The sequence below is a fragment of the Semicossyphus pulcher genome, unplaced genomic scaffold (assembly GCF_022749685.1).
Source record: "Semicossyphus pulcher isolate SPU_LCO1_2020_fin unplaced genomic scaffold, fSemPul1.0.p SCAF_3, whole genome shotgun sequence".
Classification (NCBI taxonomy): domain Eukaryota; kingdom Metazoa; phylum Chordata; class Actinopteri; order Labriformes; family Labridae; genus Semicossyphus; species Semicossyphus pulcher.
This window is the reverse complement of record NW_027211704.1, coordinates 12,413,857-12,430,936: the sequence shown is the minus strand read 5'-3', so window position 1 is coordinate 12,430,936 and position 17,080 is coordinate 12,413,857. Positions and strand designations below refer to the sequence as shown.

At 42.0% G+C, this 17,080-nt stretch overlaps 1 protein-coding gene across 2 annotated transcripts in view; it reads right to left on the bottom strand.

The window, feature by feature from the left end:
* Window positions 1-347: 347 nt before the first annotated feature.
* trim62.1 (tripartite motif containing 62, tandem duplicate 1) overlaps window positions 348-17,080 on the bottom strand; it is a 40,656-nt gene continuing 23,923 nt past the window's right edge. Inside the window, exons 3-6 of one of the 2 annotated variants that reach the window (XM_069678648.1) lie at window positions 14,976-15,071; window positions 9,444-9,760; window positions 7,269-7,384; window positions 348-3,521 (exon numbers count right to left, since the gene is read on the bottom strand). In XM_069678648.1, coding sequence (XP_069534749.1) covers window positions 2,971-3,521; window positions 7,269-7,384; window positions 9,444-9,760; window positions 14,976-15,071 — 1,080 coding nt within the window. In that variant the 3' untranslated portion in view covers window positions 348-2,970. The remainder of the gene's footprint in view (window positions 3,522-7,268; window positions 7,385-9,443; window positions 9,761-14,975; window positions 15,072-17,080) is intronic. The other variant, XM_069678649.1, reaches the window with a different exon arrangement.

The window sequence follows — 17,080 nt, the reverse complement described above, 5'->3', positions numbered from 1 at the left end:
AAATTAGCATTTAGCTAAAAGCATCAATGTTCCTAACTTCAGAGTGACTAGCATAGGTGTAGGATCTTTATTAGGCCTAGGGAAGATAAACATTCGTTATTTCACAAGGAAGTAGCCAAGATATCGGATATGTCTGACTAAATAGTAAATAGTTTTTAGTGTCACGTTTTCTCGCCCATGTTACCTACATAAAAACATGATTCCAGGTAGTTGCACACAGAAATAGCTGGGTGAATAGAGGGCACTGGTGTTGAATCAGGGTAAAAAATATTGGATTGTTGCTTCTTTCGACGCTCTCTGTATTGATGCACATAAAAAAAACAAGGACAGAGTTAACTAGACCGGCTGATTTTAGCAGTAATTTATTGTACATTAAAACATTTTCCCACAAACCTCCAGCAGCAGAAGCACACTAGAGAGTGTTCACACAATGATGGGTGCACAGCTGCCATCATCAAAAGGACACAATCATCATGATAATCATTAAAAGTGTCATAGTTATTATTATAATCATTTAACCATTAGCATCATCACCACCTCATTAACCCAACACCACGTCACAATAATCTCCTTCTTGATAATCAAACAGAAACAGGAGCAGACTGCACTGAAGTCTGCGACACAGCAAACTGGGGTCAAATGTCAGCATGTGTTTCAACCTGCAGGAAGCGCTCTGCTGGAATTATTATTCAGGGATAATTAATTTTGTGTCAATCAAAAGGAGAGAAATACTGTCATGATTGTCTAAAACCTTCTGGTAAAAAATAACACATAATTTTATACTTAATGTATCAGAAAGCAGGTTTTGTAGTCAGATAAATCCCAGAAAGCTGTTGGTTCAGATCTGTGCAAGTTGAAACAAAGTCTTCTAGTTTGCAGATGCTCACGCTTGACCCAAGTTTGCATCATACTGCAAATATACCGGAATAACATCCTACAAAAACAAGGGCGCTGCCCCGATTTTCTTTTAAATGGACGACACAGACGACACATACAAATGCAGAGATGTACAGTGACACATGAAGGGTGAGGTGATTGTTTTTGTTTTGCGGTTGTCGACTAACCAAAGAAAAATCTGAGTTGATCCCAAAGTATTAAGTTCCAAACACTTTTGGCCACTGCCTGGGTGTGCCTGGACGGCCAGATGGACTTTATTGAGCAGCGCTAAAGCTGGATTTAAAATTATAGCTGCACAAACATACCCGCCCACCCACAGACACGTACGCTCATACTGTATCTCTCAGTATGCTGGACTTGGCTGATTGACAGGAGCCGATTCTGCAGGACTTGTGTAAAACTGCTGATAAACAAGAGCACTTGAGGCACGTGGGGCGAAGATGTACACATGGGTCAGCCTCCGGGGGAATTATCAGCCATTCTGTCATTACGTAACACTGACAGTCACACAGGAAGAGTACATTAGTGTCATTCAGTTCATTTATCCATCATTATATGACATGATGATTGCCACTTCCCAACACATACAGCTTGACTTCATTTACAATTATGATATGATTTAAAATAAGAGAAAAACGTTGGTTTATGTAGCATTTTTTGAGCAAGAATTCATCTTCAAGAGTTAAGCTTTTACACCTCAGCCTGACAGAGAGATTTAAAGACAAAATGATCAAACATGATGCCTGGAAGCAGAAATGTTCTTGTATTCACTGAACGCAGAGATGGACAGAAAACCAAAAGATATAGCCGACGCTGCAGGCTGGCACACTTTGTTTACGTTTCAGAGAGCGTAAAAATGACCCAGCATGATAAGAGAGAGAAGTTCTTACTCCATCAATAGCAGCATACAGTATTTCTGGACAACCTCAACATCCAAACAGACTTTCAAATCACATGGGTGTAGGACCGGGCTGTGGACAGGGATGGTCTTCCTATGTCTGTTTCGGAGAATCACTGGTGCCACATACAACCAGAGCTTTCCTCTCAGTGATACAGGCTGAACACAAACACACACGAGGATGAGACCGGCAGGAGGAACCCAGATTGTGGTCAAACACAGAAGTAAAGCAGACTTGACAAGTTCATGGCGGCCAAGCAGGAGCCAAAAAAAAAAAAAGGAGCCGAGTGCTGTCAATCACATTCCACACACAAAGCTAAGCCGACTGTACAGCACAGAGGAGACAAGTGACCAGTCTGCAGCGTCCGCTGGCCCGGACAGAGAGAGGGGACGTCAAGTCTGACAGGCCCGGAGCTCGATAAGGGAGAGCGGTGCCCCCTGGGAGTGTGCAAGGTGGGCCTGGGACAGACATTTTAAAGAGGGGAAATCACTTCTTTTGTACATCACTGCCACAGACTGCGGAGGAGCTCAGGGTGTCTCCATTTAGTGTCATCCTCACAGTTAAAGACGCTGAATGAGGCTCAAGTGCAGGCCATTATTGTACGATCGTTTCAAGTCACAAAAACAGCACAGGTTTGAAGAGCAACATCTAGCACAATTCTTAACTGATATGAAAGAAATAAACATTTTGAACACCCTTAAAGGGATAGTTCTGATTACTTAAAGGGGGCTGTATGAAGTACTAATCAATAGTCAGCTGATCTAACATATTGGGCAGCATGCAGAGGAATACAGAGCTGTTGTGGGGCAAAAAAAAAAAGTAGGAAAATGCTGTCTGCCAGCAACTTGAAAATATTCAAAATTATGGCAAAACTAAGTTTATTTTTTTAGGTGGGACTGTATTTTGAAGTGGCTAAAATACGTGTTACACACAGCACTGTCCACAGCGGTACATAGCTTAGCTTGTGCCTGTCAAAGCAGCGGCCGCGCTGGCTGTCATTTAATGTAGGTATTACACTAACTAATGATGAGTACCTCATGCAACTTCCCTTCAGAAATCCAAACTATCCCTTTAAGCATTTTTTAAACGGATTTGCTGAACATCTTTTGAAACCTAAACAAGTCTTGTGTATTCGCCCATGTTTGACAATCACGACCACAGGTGTGTGCAGCTCTTAAAGGCGTACAGTGTTGATCCGCAGCGGCTGCACGTTCTTGCCGTTAGCGTGGCTCTGACCCGGGCTGAAGTACGGGAAGAGCTTGGCGGGGAATTTCTCCCTGTAGGTGTAGAGCCAGGACATGTCGTCCGCGTTGTAGAAGATTAGCAGGCCTTTGGGGTAGTCCAGATACACCCCCACCTTCTCCAGCTTGCTCTTTACGTTTAGGCGGGTCCAGGGCTCGGTGCAAGCGCTGTACTGGTTCCCGTCGTGCATGACGATGCAGTAGAAGCCGCGGCTGGGCTGGATCTGGATGCTGCCCTTGCGGCTGACTGTCTCGTTTGCCACGCCGATCATCCACTGGGTTTTCTCCGACACCATCACCTCCCAGTAATGCACGCCCGACACAAAGCCCTCCGCCCCCAGGACAGACACCTCCACATCAAAGCGGCGCGGGGAGTCCTGCAGGGGCTGCGGATGGAGGTTCCCGTAAGCTACTATAGTACAGTCATCTGAGAGGATCAGTCTTTGGTGGGCTGTGATGGGGTCGAGGGTCAACGCTGCTGGGACTGAGGAGGAAGAGAGGAGAGACGAGTCAGTATTTATTTCACTGTGAGATTTAACACTGTGGGGAGAAAATAGTCTGTCTGAATAAAACAGTGCAGTCATGGATATAAGGAAGAAGAAAAACACAACAAGGCAAACACATCAATATGTTATGACTCAGCTTGGCCAAACAGATGAGAACTGCAGCGTCATTCTCAGAGCCTCATTTTTCTTCATTATATGGATGCAGTGTTTTATACTGAGGCAGTGAGTCAAACATCCAGGAGGCTCGAGAACCTCACAGGAGAGAGGTGGGGTCAAGGTTATGAACTGATCTCTCTCTGAACTCTCCCTGTGGACAGATTTCACCACAGGCAGTGGGTTAAAAACAAAAACACTGGAAGAAGATTTGACGTTTTGAGCTGGAGGTCGTTTCATTGATATGTCTCTGAGGTTTCTGCATCCACTTGATGATAGGCTTGTGTTTGACGTCCATCACTCATCTGACAGAACAGATGCAATTCTTTTTCATCAAGGCGCTCTCGATCTACACTGGCAACTTGGGCTGCGTTCTTCCTGCGTACTCCTTATGGAGCCTACCTGAGAACTATTTTTGGCCAGTAAATCTGCTGTCAGTCAGCTGTCCATGGACTGCGGGAGCTTTATTGCTGATGGGTAGCGACAGCATCACTTAGATATCGCACAAGGTAAGCTTCTACTGTGGAGAACATAAATCAATTTGATTTCCTTTGTGATAAATAAAGCATTGAAATATGCATTTTAAAAGATTATTTATTTTTATTCATTTTGAACGTGCTTAAAAATAAAAAAAACATTCAGGCTAACAAAGCAAACAGCAATAAAAGAGTCTCAATTTATAACTTAAGTCTGTTTTAAGGACGTAGAGAAAAGCTAATCTAGTCCCACCCCTTTTTTCTTTTATACTATATTAGAGGTAGACCGATGGTTTTTTCAGGGCCTATACCGATAACCGATATTAGAAGCCGATATTCATTTGCAGTAAAAGTGAAAATATTGGCCTCAAAATTTTGAATAATACAAACTCCAACATTTAACTTTGTTTAAATGCCTTTAAGCATATGCATCAGAGCCAAAATAACCCAGTTTTAAATTGATCTCTTATCGGCCGTCGGATTAAAAAAAAATAAAAAAAATGCCAAATATTGGTGCCGATAATCGGCCCGGTCGATAATCGGTCTATCCCTATACTATATCAATTCGGTCAAGTTGAAGCATTCAAAATAACACCAAAGAATGACCAGATATGTAGCTAATCAACAAAAATGCAACAACAAAGTAATATAAATGACACAAGATACACAGTAGTGATGTTAGACCTGTTTGGCCCTTTGTTCTTCTGTTCTGTATCTGTTCAATATGTTAGTGTTGAAGCTTTGTTTAAACGTGCTGAATGTTTTACACGTTTTCATTTCTTCACTGCAGCTGTTACCACGGATTGACCCCCTTTTTTGTGACACAATGAAATGTGGCATTGGTTCTAACAGCTTAGAAGATATACGTTCCTCTGAGATTATGTTTAGTTTCCCTCTGTTGAAAAAAAACCTCTGGATACTGGTCGGTAACTTCTGACCCTGTACATGATTTGAATAGTTTAAAAGTCAACCAGGTCCTTAAGTTTCAGTGTATTTAGTTTGATGAAGCCTGGTTCCCTGTAATTGGCTAGCTCTGACATTAAAGATGGACAGGAAAGGTGGGGAGAGCAAAGGCGGAAATGGGCCCAGGCCAGGAAAGTACCAGGGTCATAATGCTTACATCATTAGGATTGTTAAGTTATTAGTTTCTTTCCATGAACAGGAAGTATCCCCGCAGTTCCCACAGAAACATTACAACAATAGCAACTGCTACTGAAGGGAACTTATTGTACACACAATAAGACGGCCATTTATCTCCATAATTGTGGAGGCATTATTGTCAAAAGAGAGAAGATATCTCTAAACCTGGATAAATAACATTTCCAGTTCGCACCAGGGCATGTGAGAAAATGTGTTTTTTTTACATTTGGATGAATTGACCCTGCAAGACCAACATCCTGGTGGAGAAATTACAGTATATATTATAAATCACTCCTGCCAAAGTGAGAGGAGGTGATCAGAGCAATGCCCTGTGGTGAGAGATGACTGATGGCTTGTTATTATACGGTGCACAAAACTGCTGCTCCGCTCTTATTTCAGGGGAGTGAAACATAGAGGTGTGCAATGAGTTTGACTGTGTACACCACCATACATTTTTTAGTATGTGTTTTTACCTTCATGCATAAACTATAGTCTCTAACTCAAGTGCTTTCTAGACTTGTTTGGGTAGCTTAATTTGAGAAACATCAGACCATACTAACAATACAATGAGGGAGTAATTGCAGTGATGGGTGGAGCTGCTCCAGCTCGCTCCACAGGCACCAGGCTGGTAGGAGGCTGATTCTCAGTGCAGTTATGTGGTTTCAGGGCGGGAAAATCTGCAAACATGTGCTTATTAGGAACCATATCAGGCTGAACAATAACAGCTTGTTCTCTTGGCTCTCTGTCACAAAAAGCAGACTCAGGAAACAGTGGGAAAGGCATATTTTCAGCTCCTCTGTGTTATATCAGCCGGGATAAATGGAGGTGAAATGTCTGGCGCCTGGCCAGCGGACAGGACGATGCCTTCTCCAGTCAATGACATCGGCAGTGTTTGTTACAATCGGGTCATTAAAATTTCAGAACCTGAGTGCCTCTTTGCAGGTTTCTCTCTGTGACACAATCATACACACATCAGCGGAGAGACAATTCTTCCTGCTAGGTATGAGAGGGGGAGAAAACAGCATAGCGTCTGGTTATTCCGGCTAACCCATCAGTGACAGCGAGGGATGATGGGAGGAATGTCTTTATTTCGTCTCTGGCAAACGCCGGTGATGGATCGTAACCAATTGTTCCATTTGGCAGCCAGTCAAGGGAGGCCAGAAAACTGCCTGGCCTCCACGCAGCCGGCAGGCGGCTGAAATGAGAGAATTGATTGAGGGAGTGAGGAATTCCTCAGCACATTATTTTTAATAATCTCCTGTGAGTGAGTGATGGCTGTAGGGCAGAGGGAGTAGAGCTCCTCTCGGCTCTGTCAAACACAGAAGGGCACCGCCGCCCTCCAGGTCGAACCGACATTTCTCATCCGAGAAGGAAGAAAGGCTCGAAGCATCCAAGACATCTTACGGCAAGGTGGGACTAGTACGTGCAATCTGTGTTTGTGGGTCAAACATTCAGCTGCTGAACACAAATTTGATGATCAATCCTGTTTTTAAAGAGGCAGTTACACACTTAGGAAAGGAGGTTGCTACCTTTACGTAGCTTAGCATAAAGACAGTGGAAAACAGCTTCTAAAATCCCTTTTACCTTCATCTTTAAACTGGATAAAAATGGAGTGAAAACATTTTACATCTGGGTTACTGCACCAGCGAAGACAACCTAACTACTTGTAAAACGCAAACAAAATAGAGATTAAATAGAGGAGACACATCGTCCAAACTAGTGAGCTGAAAGGAGGACTTTCTAGCTTTTGGACAGAGGTATGCTAGCGGTTTCCAGCTTTTATGCTAAGCTAAGCTAAACGGCTAGACAGACACAAGACCATGATTCTTCTAAATCAAGTCAAGGCAAAAAAAAAGGCATAAAAACACATTAGTTGATTACTGTAACACCTGCAGTGCCCTATAGATGACATGCTTACATCTACATACATCTCATATTCCAGTCATGTTCTCGTACCTGGTGTGATATCCTGGAAGAGCAACTTCCATATCGTGTACTGTAAGGGCCCCATGTACTTAGATGTCGGGAAGTCCTCATACGTCAGATTGGTCTCATGTATCTTCCCTTTAATCCTGGGACAGAAACAAAAGCAGATCAATAACAGTCTAAATCCAATTTGCTGCTTTCCCCCAAATAATACTGCGCCTTGTTCAACCCACAACGTCGATGATTCAAGTAATTATTCTGCTGTGTTCCTTTGAAATGGGCCCTTATTGACATCTAACAGCTGACGGACTGCTTCATGGATCTCCAGCAGCAGAGATGAATGTATCAGAGAGACGGAGGGGGGTTCAGCTCTAACACCATTACATTATGATTCAATATGAACCTCCGCATGAATCACTCAGTGCACTCCTACACGTGGTCCGGAGGTCAGGCAAGACAGTGAGTGGGTTACTTATCACATTTCAATCCTGATAATAAGAGCATGTTGAACAATGGACCTCATACATTTGTGCAGAAACAACAGGTTACTCATGGCGTACTGTCTGAGCAGAAGAAAATTAAACTGTTCTGTTGGTACTCCTTGTGGGGTAATCCAACAGCGTACTATTTAAATGATAGATTATTTGCTATTTGATAACTTGCAGTGACTGTTAAACTCCCCTCCTTATAAATACAATATAATTTATTTCATGAATAAAAAAATTATCAAAACCGTGTATTTTTCAGTATTCTCATTTTTTCCCCTTCCTGGAAAACACTGACGTATTCTTGACTCATCTTGAACTCAGGGCCAAACATTAATTTTATCCAATTCCATTAGATTTTGGGCAACAGACTAAATGCTCATAAAACTTGACTGTGGGTTTTAATAGCGAACAGAATAATACATAACTGTAAATAATTATGCCAATTGCTAATGTAAGTTTAAAGAGTATTAAAACTTTTATTTTCTTTTTTTTTTCAGCCAAAAAATCCATTTAGCAGAATTGAGCAAATACTAAGGGTTAAAGCAACAACCAGTGATTAACGGTGGCTTCACAGAAGCTGTTACACAGGAGAAAAGAAAGAGCTGATCCAGCTCAGGGGAAGAAAAAGGTATAAAGTAGGGCTGTCAACGAACATTCTCAATTTGAATATACAACCCAAATGTAATAAAAGAACGGATGTTCGATTATTAAAATTAATATTTGATGTGGTTATGGAGCATCTTTGAACGCACACAACGTCACTTTATACGTGAATAATTAACTTTAGTTTAGCTGAAACGAGCTAATACAACAACTGTGTGGTAATGAAGAATTCAAATCCAAGCCCGGGCCGGAGAGAGAGAGAGAGATTCTCACTCCCAGCTTAACAGACAGGTATAGGTAGGCCTATGTCGATTTTTTTAAGACATGTTAAATAATGTTTAATTAATATATGTGTCACAGCGCAGCTCACTCGGAGCGCTGAATGTCCGTTCTACCCTAATTATTTTATTTGTTTAATTATAAACAAGTAAAAACGTTTGTCTCTCGTTGTATTGGTACGCCCTTCTGTGGACATACTGCACAAAAATAGATATTGGAATAGTTCCAACCTTTGTGTTTTTTCAAGCAGGAATAATCGAACATAATTTTTGGCCAATTTTGACAGCACTAGTGTAAAGACTTCACAGTGAACTTTACAGTTACTATATTTACTTAACCATATCAAATGCTACAGTTGCTACTCTTTGGTCCTCAATAAGTAAAAGATAATAATCATTCTAGATGATGGCAGTGTACGTTGCTCACACAAGCCTGTGCAATCATGTCTCCATTTACAATATCTTACCAGGCATGATACACAATGTAGCAGCACTTGTTCCATAGACGGGTATAAGCATTTTGTTCAAGATAACGTAATGCTTAAGTCTGTCACTCTCCCCAGCTCTTAGATGCTAAACTGTATATTGTCCTCAAGCACCCCTCCCAGATTAAACTTTACAGCTGCTTTCTTTCAGGCCTCACACACCATCTGTTCAGGGATTAGCTGACACTGTTGCTCAAATCTTCGCTTTATCCAAAATTCATGCAACATAGCGTTCAAACACGAGCTGTAAATAATTATCATTATCACAATTTTAACGTCTAATATTTAACAGCTTAACAGTGTGTTCATACTATACTGATGTAAATGTGTTCACAACCACATTTTGTTTACTTATTAGACTTCAGTGACGATGCCCAGGCTGTTTTAGCAAACTCAGTGCAGGTGAAGCACCTCTCAGATGTGACGGCCACTCCCTCCAGGAAGTCGTGTCGCCCCGTCTCGTTGAGCCGCTCCTGCAGGATCTGGATGCCCTCCTTGACGTCGCGCAGCTGCTGGCTGTAGCGTTGGATCTTGTGCTCGATGTCGGCCAGCTTGCGGGCCGTGTCCATCTCCAGCTCCTCCAGCATGCTCTTCTGGCGCTCGCGCAGGAAGCGGTGGAGGCGCTCGAACGCGTCGCCGATGGTTGCGCGCAGACTCTTGGCTGAGGACTGTAAAAAGAAAAGAAAAAAAGAGATAAAAGGTGGTTTGCTTAAGAAAAACCCACAGCTGGGATATTTATAACTGCCATTAGAGGCCTGTGAAACAGACTTTGTACTTTGTCGAGTGTGTCAGTCCCAGTAGGCCGACTCTTAATTAGACATGGGTCAGTAATTCAAGGGCTTATAAAGTGCTCTAAATTGTGTTAATATTACATTAACATTCATTCATTGATTCAGCTTGTGCATGTATTGATTTCAAGTGGCTCCTTGAGAACAGCAGCCGTCCACTGAGAAAATAAAGCGGCTTTTAGTGAGAAAAAAACAAACGAGATTGAGCTGCAAAGATGAAAAACGACTTGAAAATTTTAGTTTTTGTGATAATTGATTCATTGTTTTGTAATTTGTCAAGCAAAGACGTCTAAGATTTGCTCGATTTATCTTCTTAAACTTATGGATTTGACAAAAGAAGCAATTTGAAGACGTAACTTTGGGCTCAGGGAAATTGTGATTGAGCATTATAACAACTTCCTTGCATTTTATACACTGAACAATTATCAAAAATAACTGCCGTATTAATCAACGACAAGAATAATTGTTTGTTGCAGCCATAAAAGAAGATTTCAGTGTAAGAGAATTCAAGTAAAAAGGTGACCGTGAGGAGCTGCAGAGGACAGCCTGACCTGTGTGTGGGGGACAGCTGATAACAAGACAGGCAGGAGGGCTGAAGCTATTACAGACAGAGCTGAGTGGTTTGCAGGGGGGACGGCAGACGATGAGTTGAAGAAACTGATTTGTAGCTGAAGAGGAAAGATGGGAAGCTGGACTTCAAAGAGAATGAATCATCTGAGTGTTAGCAGTCGTCAGAGGCGCAGAACAAAGGAGTGTGATGTGAAAACCCTGAAAATTTGCTCAGAGACTCCAGGGAGCGTTTCGATTTGAAGCTTCAGAGGGAAACAAAGACTGGGCGTCATTCAGATTTTGTCAAGAGTTTCCCTGTCTGTCCAGAACAACAAGCAGAGACTCGCTGAAACATTAGACTCAAATAAATCCAAACATCAAAGCTCAAGGACGGGAAATTAATGACGAGTGAGTGAAATCATCTTAAGAATTGAAGATAAAACTTAGAGAGTATTCTAACTTTGCATGTGGGGGCCTATTCTGATGACTATTTCTCTGCCAGTATGAGAGCTATGACATTAATGTAGGCAGTATCCCAGCCCTCCCACCTCGTGCTGAGCTGAAACACTGATGGAATGGAGGAGGAGGAGGAGGAGGAGGAGGTGGAGGACTGCAGCAGCTAAACTATCAGTCTTTCAGTGACGTGTCCACTGCTGTGTGATGGCACCGTGAGGGAGTCTGCAGCCCTTGGAGACAGGAGGCTGGCTACCTCTCAGGGAGGCATGTGATTATGAAGCGAATCCCCCGGTGGGCATGTGAATAGGACACAATGTGTATCCTTCAGACGGAGACGCACGCGATGCCAAGGACTCGGATTGGAGTGTGAGGCAGGTGCATTCAGTGCTGCAGTGATCCCTCATCAAAACCTAACATGCAACACTGTCTAACATTGTGCGCGTCAAAGTCTGTTTACTGTTTACAGAGACAAAACTGCTGTTAGAAGCCTTTTGTGAGTGATATCACTCTAGTCAGCTTGCGTTTAGGCAAAAGACTATACGTTTGAGAACTACAAAAATCAGAGGGTTGGAGGTGGAAGAACCCGGCCGCTGCAGCCAGCGTCCTATCGCTTTTCAAAGCTAAACATTTGAGGCTTTATTAGCTGCTACTAGCATAACAAACCTGAATCTCTGACCCAAATGTCAGCAGAGTAGTCGCATTGTGGGCAATCTCGGATCCCATCGGCTATAGTCTGAAGACGATATAGCCTCTGGGGACAGCGGTGAACATTTCGGGTGTGTAGCCAGCGGTTAGCGATAAACGGCTTCCAGTCAAGACTTCTTTTTCCGCGTGCTGCAGTGTTTACAGAAAGAGAAACCGTTTTTCTTGTGATTGACTTTGCCGAAATTTCAACATCATGATGCAGATGAGTAAAAAGTAGAAATGAAGCTTTGTCAGTTCTGTCCTCCAGAGGAGAAGAAAACTACTTTAAAATGCTCGTTTGTTGAACGGAGGTCGGAACGATTATGTCTGATGCATTCGAGGAAGTCGGGAAATCTGAACGCTGAACACCTTTCGTGACACAGCGTCAGTTTAATTTATCTCATGATGAATTTTTGATGTAGAACAGACTGTTAGCTGTTAGCATGAAGATGTTTAGAGAGGTTAATAAGAAGCTAAATCATTGTCAGATGACCATCAGTGGGAGTCGGGATGTCATTACGGCGCATTACGTTCCGCCTGTTTATGCTCTGCTCTGGACTGCTTTTCCTGCATGTGTCGCAGTCTGCTGATACATGATTGGTCAATATTATTCAGACTACATATGTGCTACAAACCAGATCACTTGCCATCCCTAGAATCCACGTCCCTGCCTCCAGATTCTACATTTCTATGTACAGTCTGTAAATAGAGATTACATTGTGGGTAATGTAGGTGCCAGGCTTTGACATTTGGTGTGTCTGAAATAATTTACTCATTCTCTTCTCCCTACTCGCTATATAGAGTTTATTTTATGTGACTATTTAGAGGAGTGCTCTTTTGTGAAAACAAAGCAGGAAAATAACTTCATGCAACCTCAAATTAAACAAGATGAAGAGATGCAGGTTGACATTTCATTGTCGGGCACCTAAATGCATCATAGATCAATGAGGTCACAGCGTGGCTCTCTTCCAGGCAGAGCACTCTGTGCAAATGGATGTAAATCTAATGAGATCAGCTCCTTTACAATGAGGAGCTGGGGCGGCTGAAAGGCCTGTATCTAGCAGTCCGAGCGAGTCGATACACTGCCCGAAATGGACCGGGCCCAGCTCTCTCTGGCAGCGGAGGGTCCTGCAGTGCAGGATGTAGAAGGGAAAATGAGTGATGCTGCGACGTTGGACAGCAGGTACAAAAACAGCAGGAAGGGGAACGTGTCCCCTAAATGACAAATAACGCTGACGGCTGCGACATCGTCTCTGCCAGAGAGAGAGAGACCCCTCCCTGTTCAATAGCTTCAGTGTCTCTACAGGAGAGAGAAGGGTGTGTGGGAGGATGTGTGTGGGAGGTTGAGGGCCTGACATATTGAGTGGATTCTCATGGTTCGCTGATTAAAACAAGGTGTCGAGATTAAACAGCTCAATAAAGCAATTTACTTGTTGGGGTTCAGCTGTCAATACAAGTCAGTTTGGAGAAAAGGATGGATAATCAGTGACTGAGAGACCGCGGGTGTTAAACAGACCCGTCATCTGACATTTTGGAAAAGAACTTGATTTACTAAATGAGTATCACTGCCTCCATTTGGATGTTGAAGTCTTGTTTCTGTGATTATCCACACTGTGATGACAGACTTCCACTTCCATTTGTTGCTCTATAATTACTGTCTTGTTAAATCAAAACCACGAATCCTTAAGCTGCAGACGACATCTTAATATTGTTTGTTTTGTTCAATTAGCAGTCAAAACCTTTTAACGCAAAAGTGCCAAAATGTTCCCTTAAGTGAACATGTTATTTAAATATTGATTGTACTAAAAGTGCTCATCAGATAAAACTAAGTGTTTAAAGATTATTCATCTTTTGTTTCAAGACTTTGTGAAGCTTAAATAATTAATTTAACTATTAAAATACTCAGCAGATTAATAATTAGTGGAAAAAATAATTTGTGTAAATAATCAAGCCAAAGATATTTAGTTTGCTGTCAAACAGAAAACATAAAAAGGAGCACAGGCTCATAGTTAAAAAGAAGTGTAGCATAAATTCATTTATAAAGTTCTGTCGATCATCTAATCAATTAAATCGACAAATTGTTTCAGCATTAGACCCGAGTGGCAATTAGTACTTAAACAATTAGTTGATTAAATGATCAACTGTATCCTGTTAGTTCAGCAAATGCTATATAATGCCTGTTTTAAGCTCAGCAGATGCGTAAAATTCAGTGTATAAGACGCACTTTTAATACGTTTTTTTTTCATCTAAAAAGTGGGCTACATCCTTTATACCAGTGCAACCAATATACCAGCATAAAATGCAGAGAGAGGTATGTTATTGTGTTATGCTATTTTACACAGACGATGGCGCTATCCGGTTATCAAGTGGTCACATCTCCACATTAAACTGTTTCCAGGTCCAAGCCGCTACAACGTCTCCTATTTACAATATGCCACAGAAAACTAACTTGACTGCTAACGCTTCGTCACGGACATGCACCATTATGAACGCCATTGCAGCCGCCACCCTCACAACCATCAGGGTTACAGTAGGCTGCCAGCTACCGCTAGCTTCAGCACGGGTCGCTAGCAGGATTGCTCGACATGGCAAACTGGTCGGCTGTCATTTGTGTGTTTTAAATGAAAATAGTGTTGAGATAACTTGTATAAACATTTTTAGTAATAAATCGATATAGAAATACTTTTTCCCTCCGGAATACCCCCCAAAACAGACTGTGTCTTATATTCCGGTGCGACTTATAGTCCAGATTTTACGGTGGATCATAGTTAACTGAATATACTTGCAATGCTCTCTCTATAAGAGACCACTGCAAAAAGATTTTAAAAAATGTCTTCTCTGGTTCTTCTATTTATAGGTTTGTGTTTCTGTTAAATTAACTTTTGTTTCAGTGTGTGAAACATTTCTCCCCTCTCCCTTAAAATATTCTCATTTAGGTCTTTTATTTGCAGAAAATGACGACTGGTTAAGAGAACAAAAAGATGCAAAACATGTTTTTCAGACCTCGAATAATGCAAAGCAAACAAGTCCATGTTCATTTTTAAACAAGAGAATATTAATGTTTGAACTCAGGAAGAGTTTACGAATCAATATTTGATGTAATAACCTGGTTTGTAATAACAGCGTTCACACGTTTTTGGCATGCTCTCCTCGAGTCTTTCACATTGCTGTTGGGTGGTGTTTTGCCACTCTGCACAAAAATTCAAGCAGCTCGTCTATGTTCGAGGGCTTGTGACTATCTATCTTCCTCTTGATCGCATCCAGGAGGTTTTCAACAGGGTTCAGATCTGGATCGGGCTGGTCATGACATGAAGAGAGAGGTGCTGATTTAAGGAAATTTGGAGTGGTCTCTTAATTTTTCTCCGGAGCTGGATGACAATAGTTTTAAGGAGAAATGTAGCAGTACCTTGGTCTCAGTAAGTTGTCTTTGCAGGAGCTGCAGGGCTTCTGTGTGTCCCTTCTCACTGTCCTGCAGGGTGGCCAGCTGCTCCTTCATCTCCCTCTGCAACACAACAAAACAACAAACAGGTCAGTAGGAGGTCAAGAAATATATATTTGATTCTCTACTGTTAAAAAAACGGCGCTTGAATACCGTCGCAAAAGCACTCAGAGTTGCAAAACAGATAAAGGCAAATACATTTTGGCAGAGCGAAATACTATTTTATGTATTTAGATTTTAATATTTGTGTAGCATCTCTATTTGTGGAGAAAAGCAGCAAAGATTTAAGCCTCGGCTACAAAACAAATGAGGCAGATAGAGAGAGATATGAAAGAGATAAACAGAAATCTCTGGAGATGTCGGGCTGTGTCAGAGAAAACTGGGTCTCATCTCTCGTCAGGCACACGCTGGCAGAACCTGCACCGCTCAGCCACCTCCAAGTCTCCCCACGGCAGGAGAGAGGCTCTGAGGGAGCTGGCTGGGACGGCTGCTGTCACGAATAGTTTTTATGCAGGTCCCATGTGCCAACAACACCGGCGCACGCAGATTTAGCTTTTAGGACAGAAGTGGTTCAGAGGGCCTCTGTGACGTGGAGACTCGTTTATTCAAATGGGCAAAGAACTCAAGGTACAGTTTTCACAGTGAGTTAAGAAATGAAGAAAATTAGAGCGTTTGAAAACTGGGTGTTTTTGTGAGTCACATGTTGGCTCTGGTTAAAATAAAAACTGGTGAGTTCTTGGGTTACACAATGGTCTTGCTTGAATTTTCACCTAGGTGGATGATGTGTAAAAAGTGAGGACGAAAGAGGATTGAATTTAACAATGTAACAACACTAGAGGCGGCTGTGGCTTAGTGGTAGAGTCGGTCGTCTCTTAATCGGAAGGTTGGTGGTTCGATCCCTGACTGCTACAGTCACATGTCGAAGTGTGCTTGGGCAAGACACTGAACCACAAATTGCTCCTGGTATCCATCATGTAGGAATAGGCTTAGATACTGATTGGAAATTGGTACTTCGGTCATTGCCATCAGTGTGTGAATGTGTGTGTGAAAGGGTGACTGCGACATGTAGTGTAAAAGCGCTTTGAGAGGTGGGAAGATTAGATCTCTGTAAAGCGCTGTTGATGCTCATGATCACATGCTAAGAATAGAAAAGCTAACATGCCGATGATTTGCAGGAATAATGCGTTTACCAACAATTACCAACAACTTTGTTTAGCATTTTAGCATGCTAACCTTTAGCACAAAACACAAAGTAAAACTGAGACTAACGGGAATGCCTTTGGAAAGTATTTAATCACCAATCGAAATGTTTGATAATTCTTAATTTTGACCTAATAAATTCTCCAGGTTGAAAAGACACCGATATTCAAAAATGTTGCAACTGTTGGAGACACTTTAACACTTAATTTATTGTATCAAAAGACTCAGGGAACAACTGAAAGATTATAGACCAGATGAAATTTTTTTTGAAAAGTTTATCATTCGTTAAGCTGCTGAGTTCTGGCAAACAAGCTCTCCACAGAGCACCATTAGAGTGGTATCTTTAACTTTTTTTTAGATAATTTTTTTGGCCTTTTATGCCTTTATTTAGAAAGAGAAGACAGTGGTTAGCGTCGGAAACAGGGGAAGAGTGAGTGGGGGATGACACGCGGCAAGAGCTGAGGTCGGGAGTTGAACAGGGGGCCGCCGCATCGAGGACTGTAGCCTCTGTGTGTGGTCGCCATGCTAACCGCTGAGCTAAACCAGCGCTCTGAAGGTATGCACTAACCAAAGAACCAAAAAACCCAAGATATTTATAATCAAAAGGATACAAAGGTGAGATTGCACATTGAATCATCATGATCGTTTTCAACCAGATGCGAGTCTGAACCACTGCAGTAGTGAATGAGTTAGACGTTATTCAATCTGAATCTGTTTATGTTGGTTAAATAGCAGAAAAGTAGCCCATCACATTCACATTTTACCAAACAAATTAGGCTTAAATATAAACCATTATGTACGACTCAGCTTCAACTTTAACAGAAGCTGTGCTCTGGACAAAAGTCTCACACAGAAAAAGAGAAAATACTGTA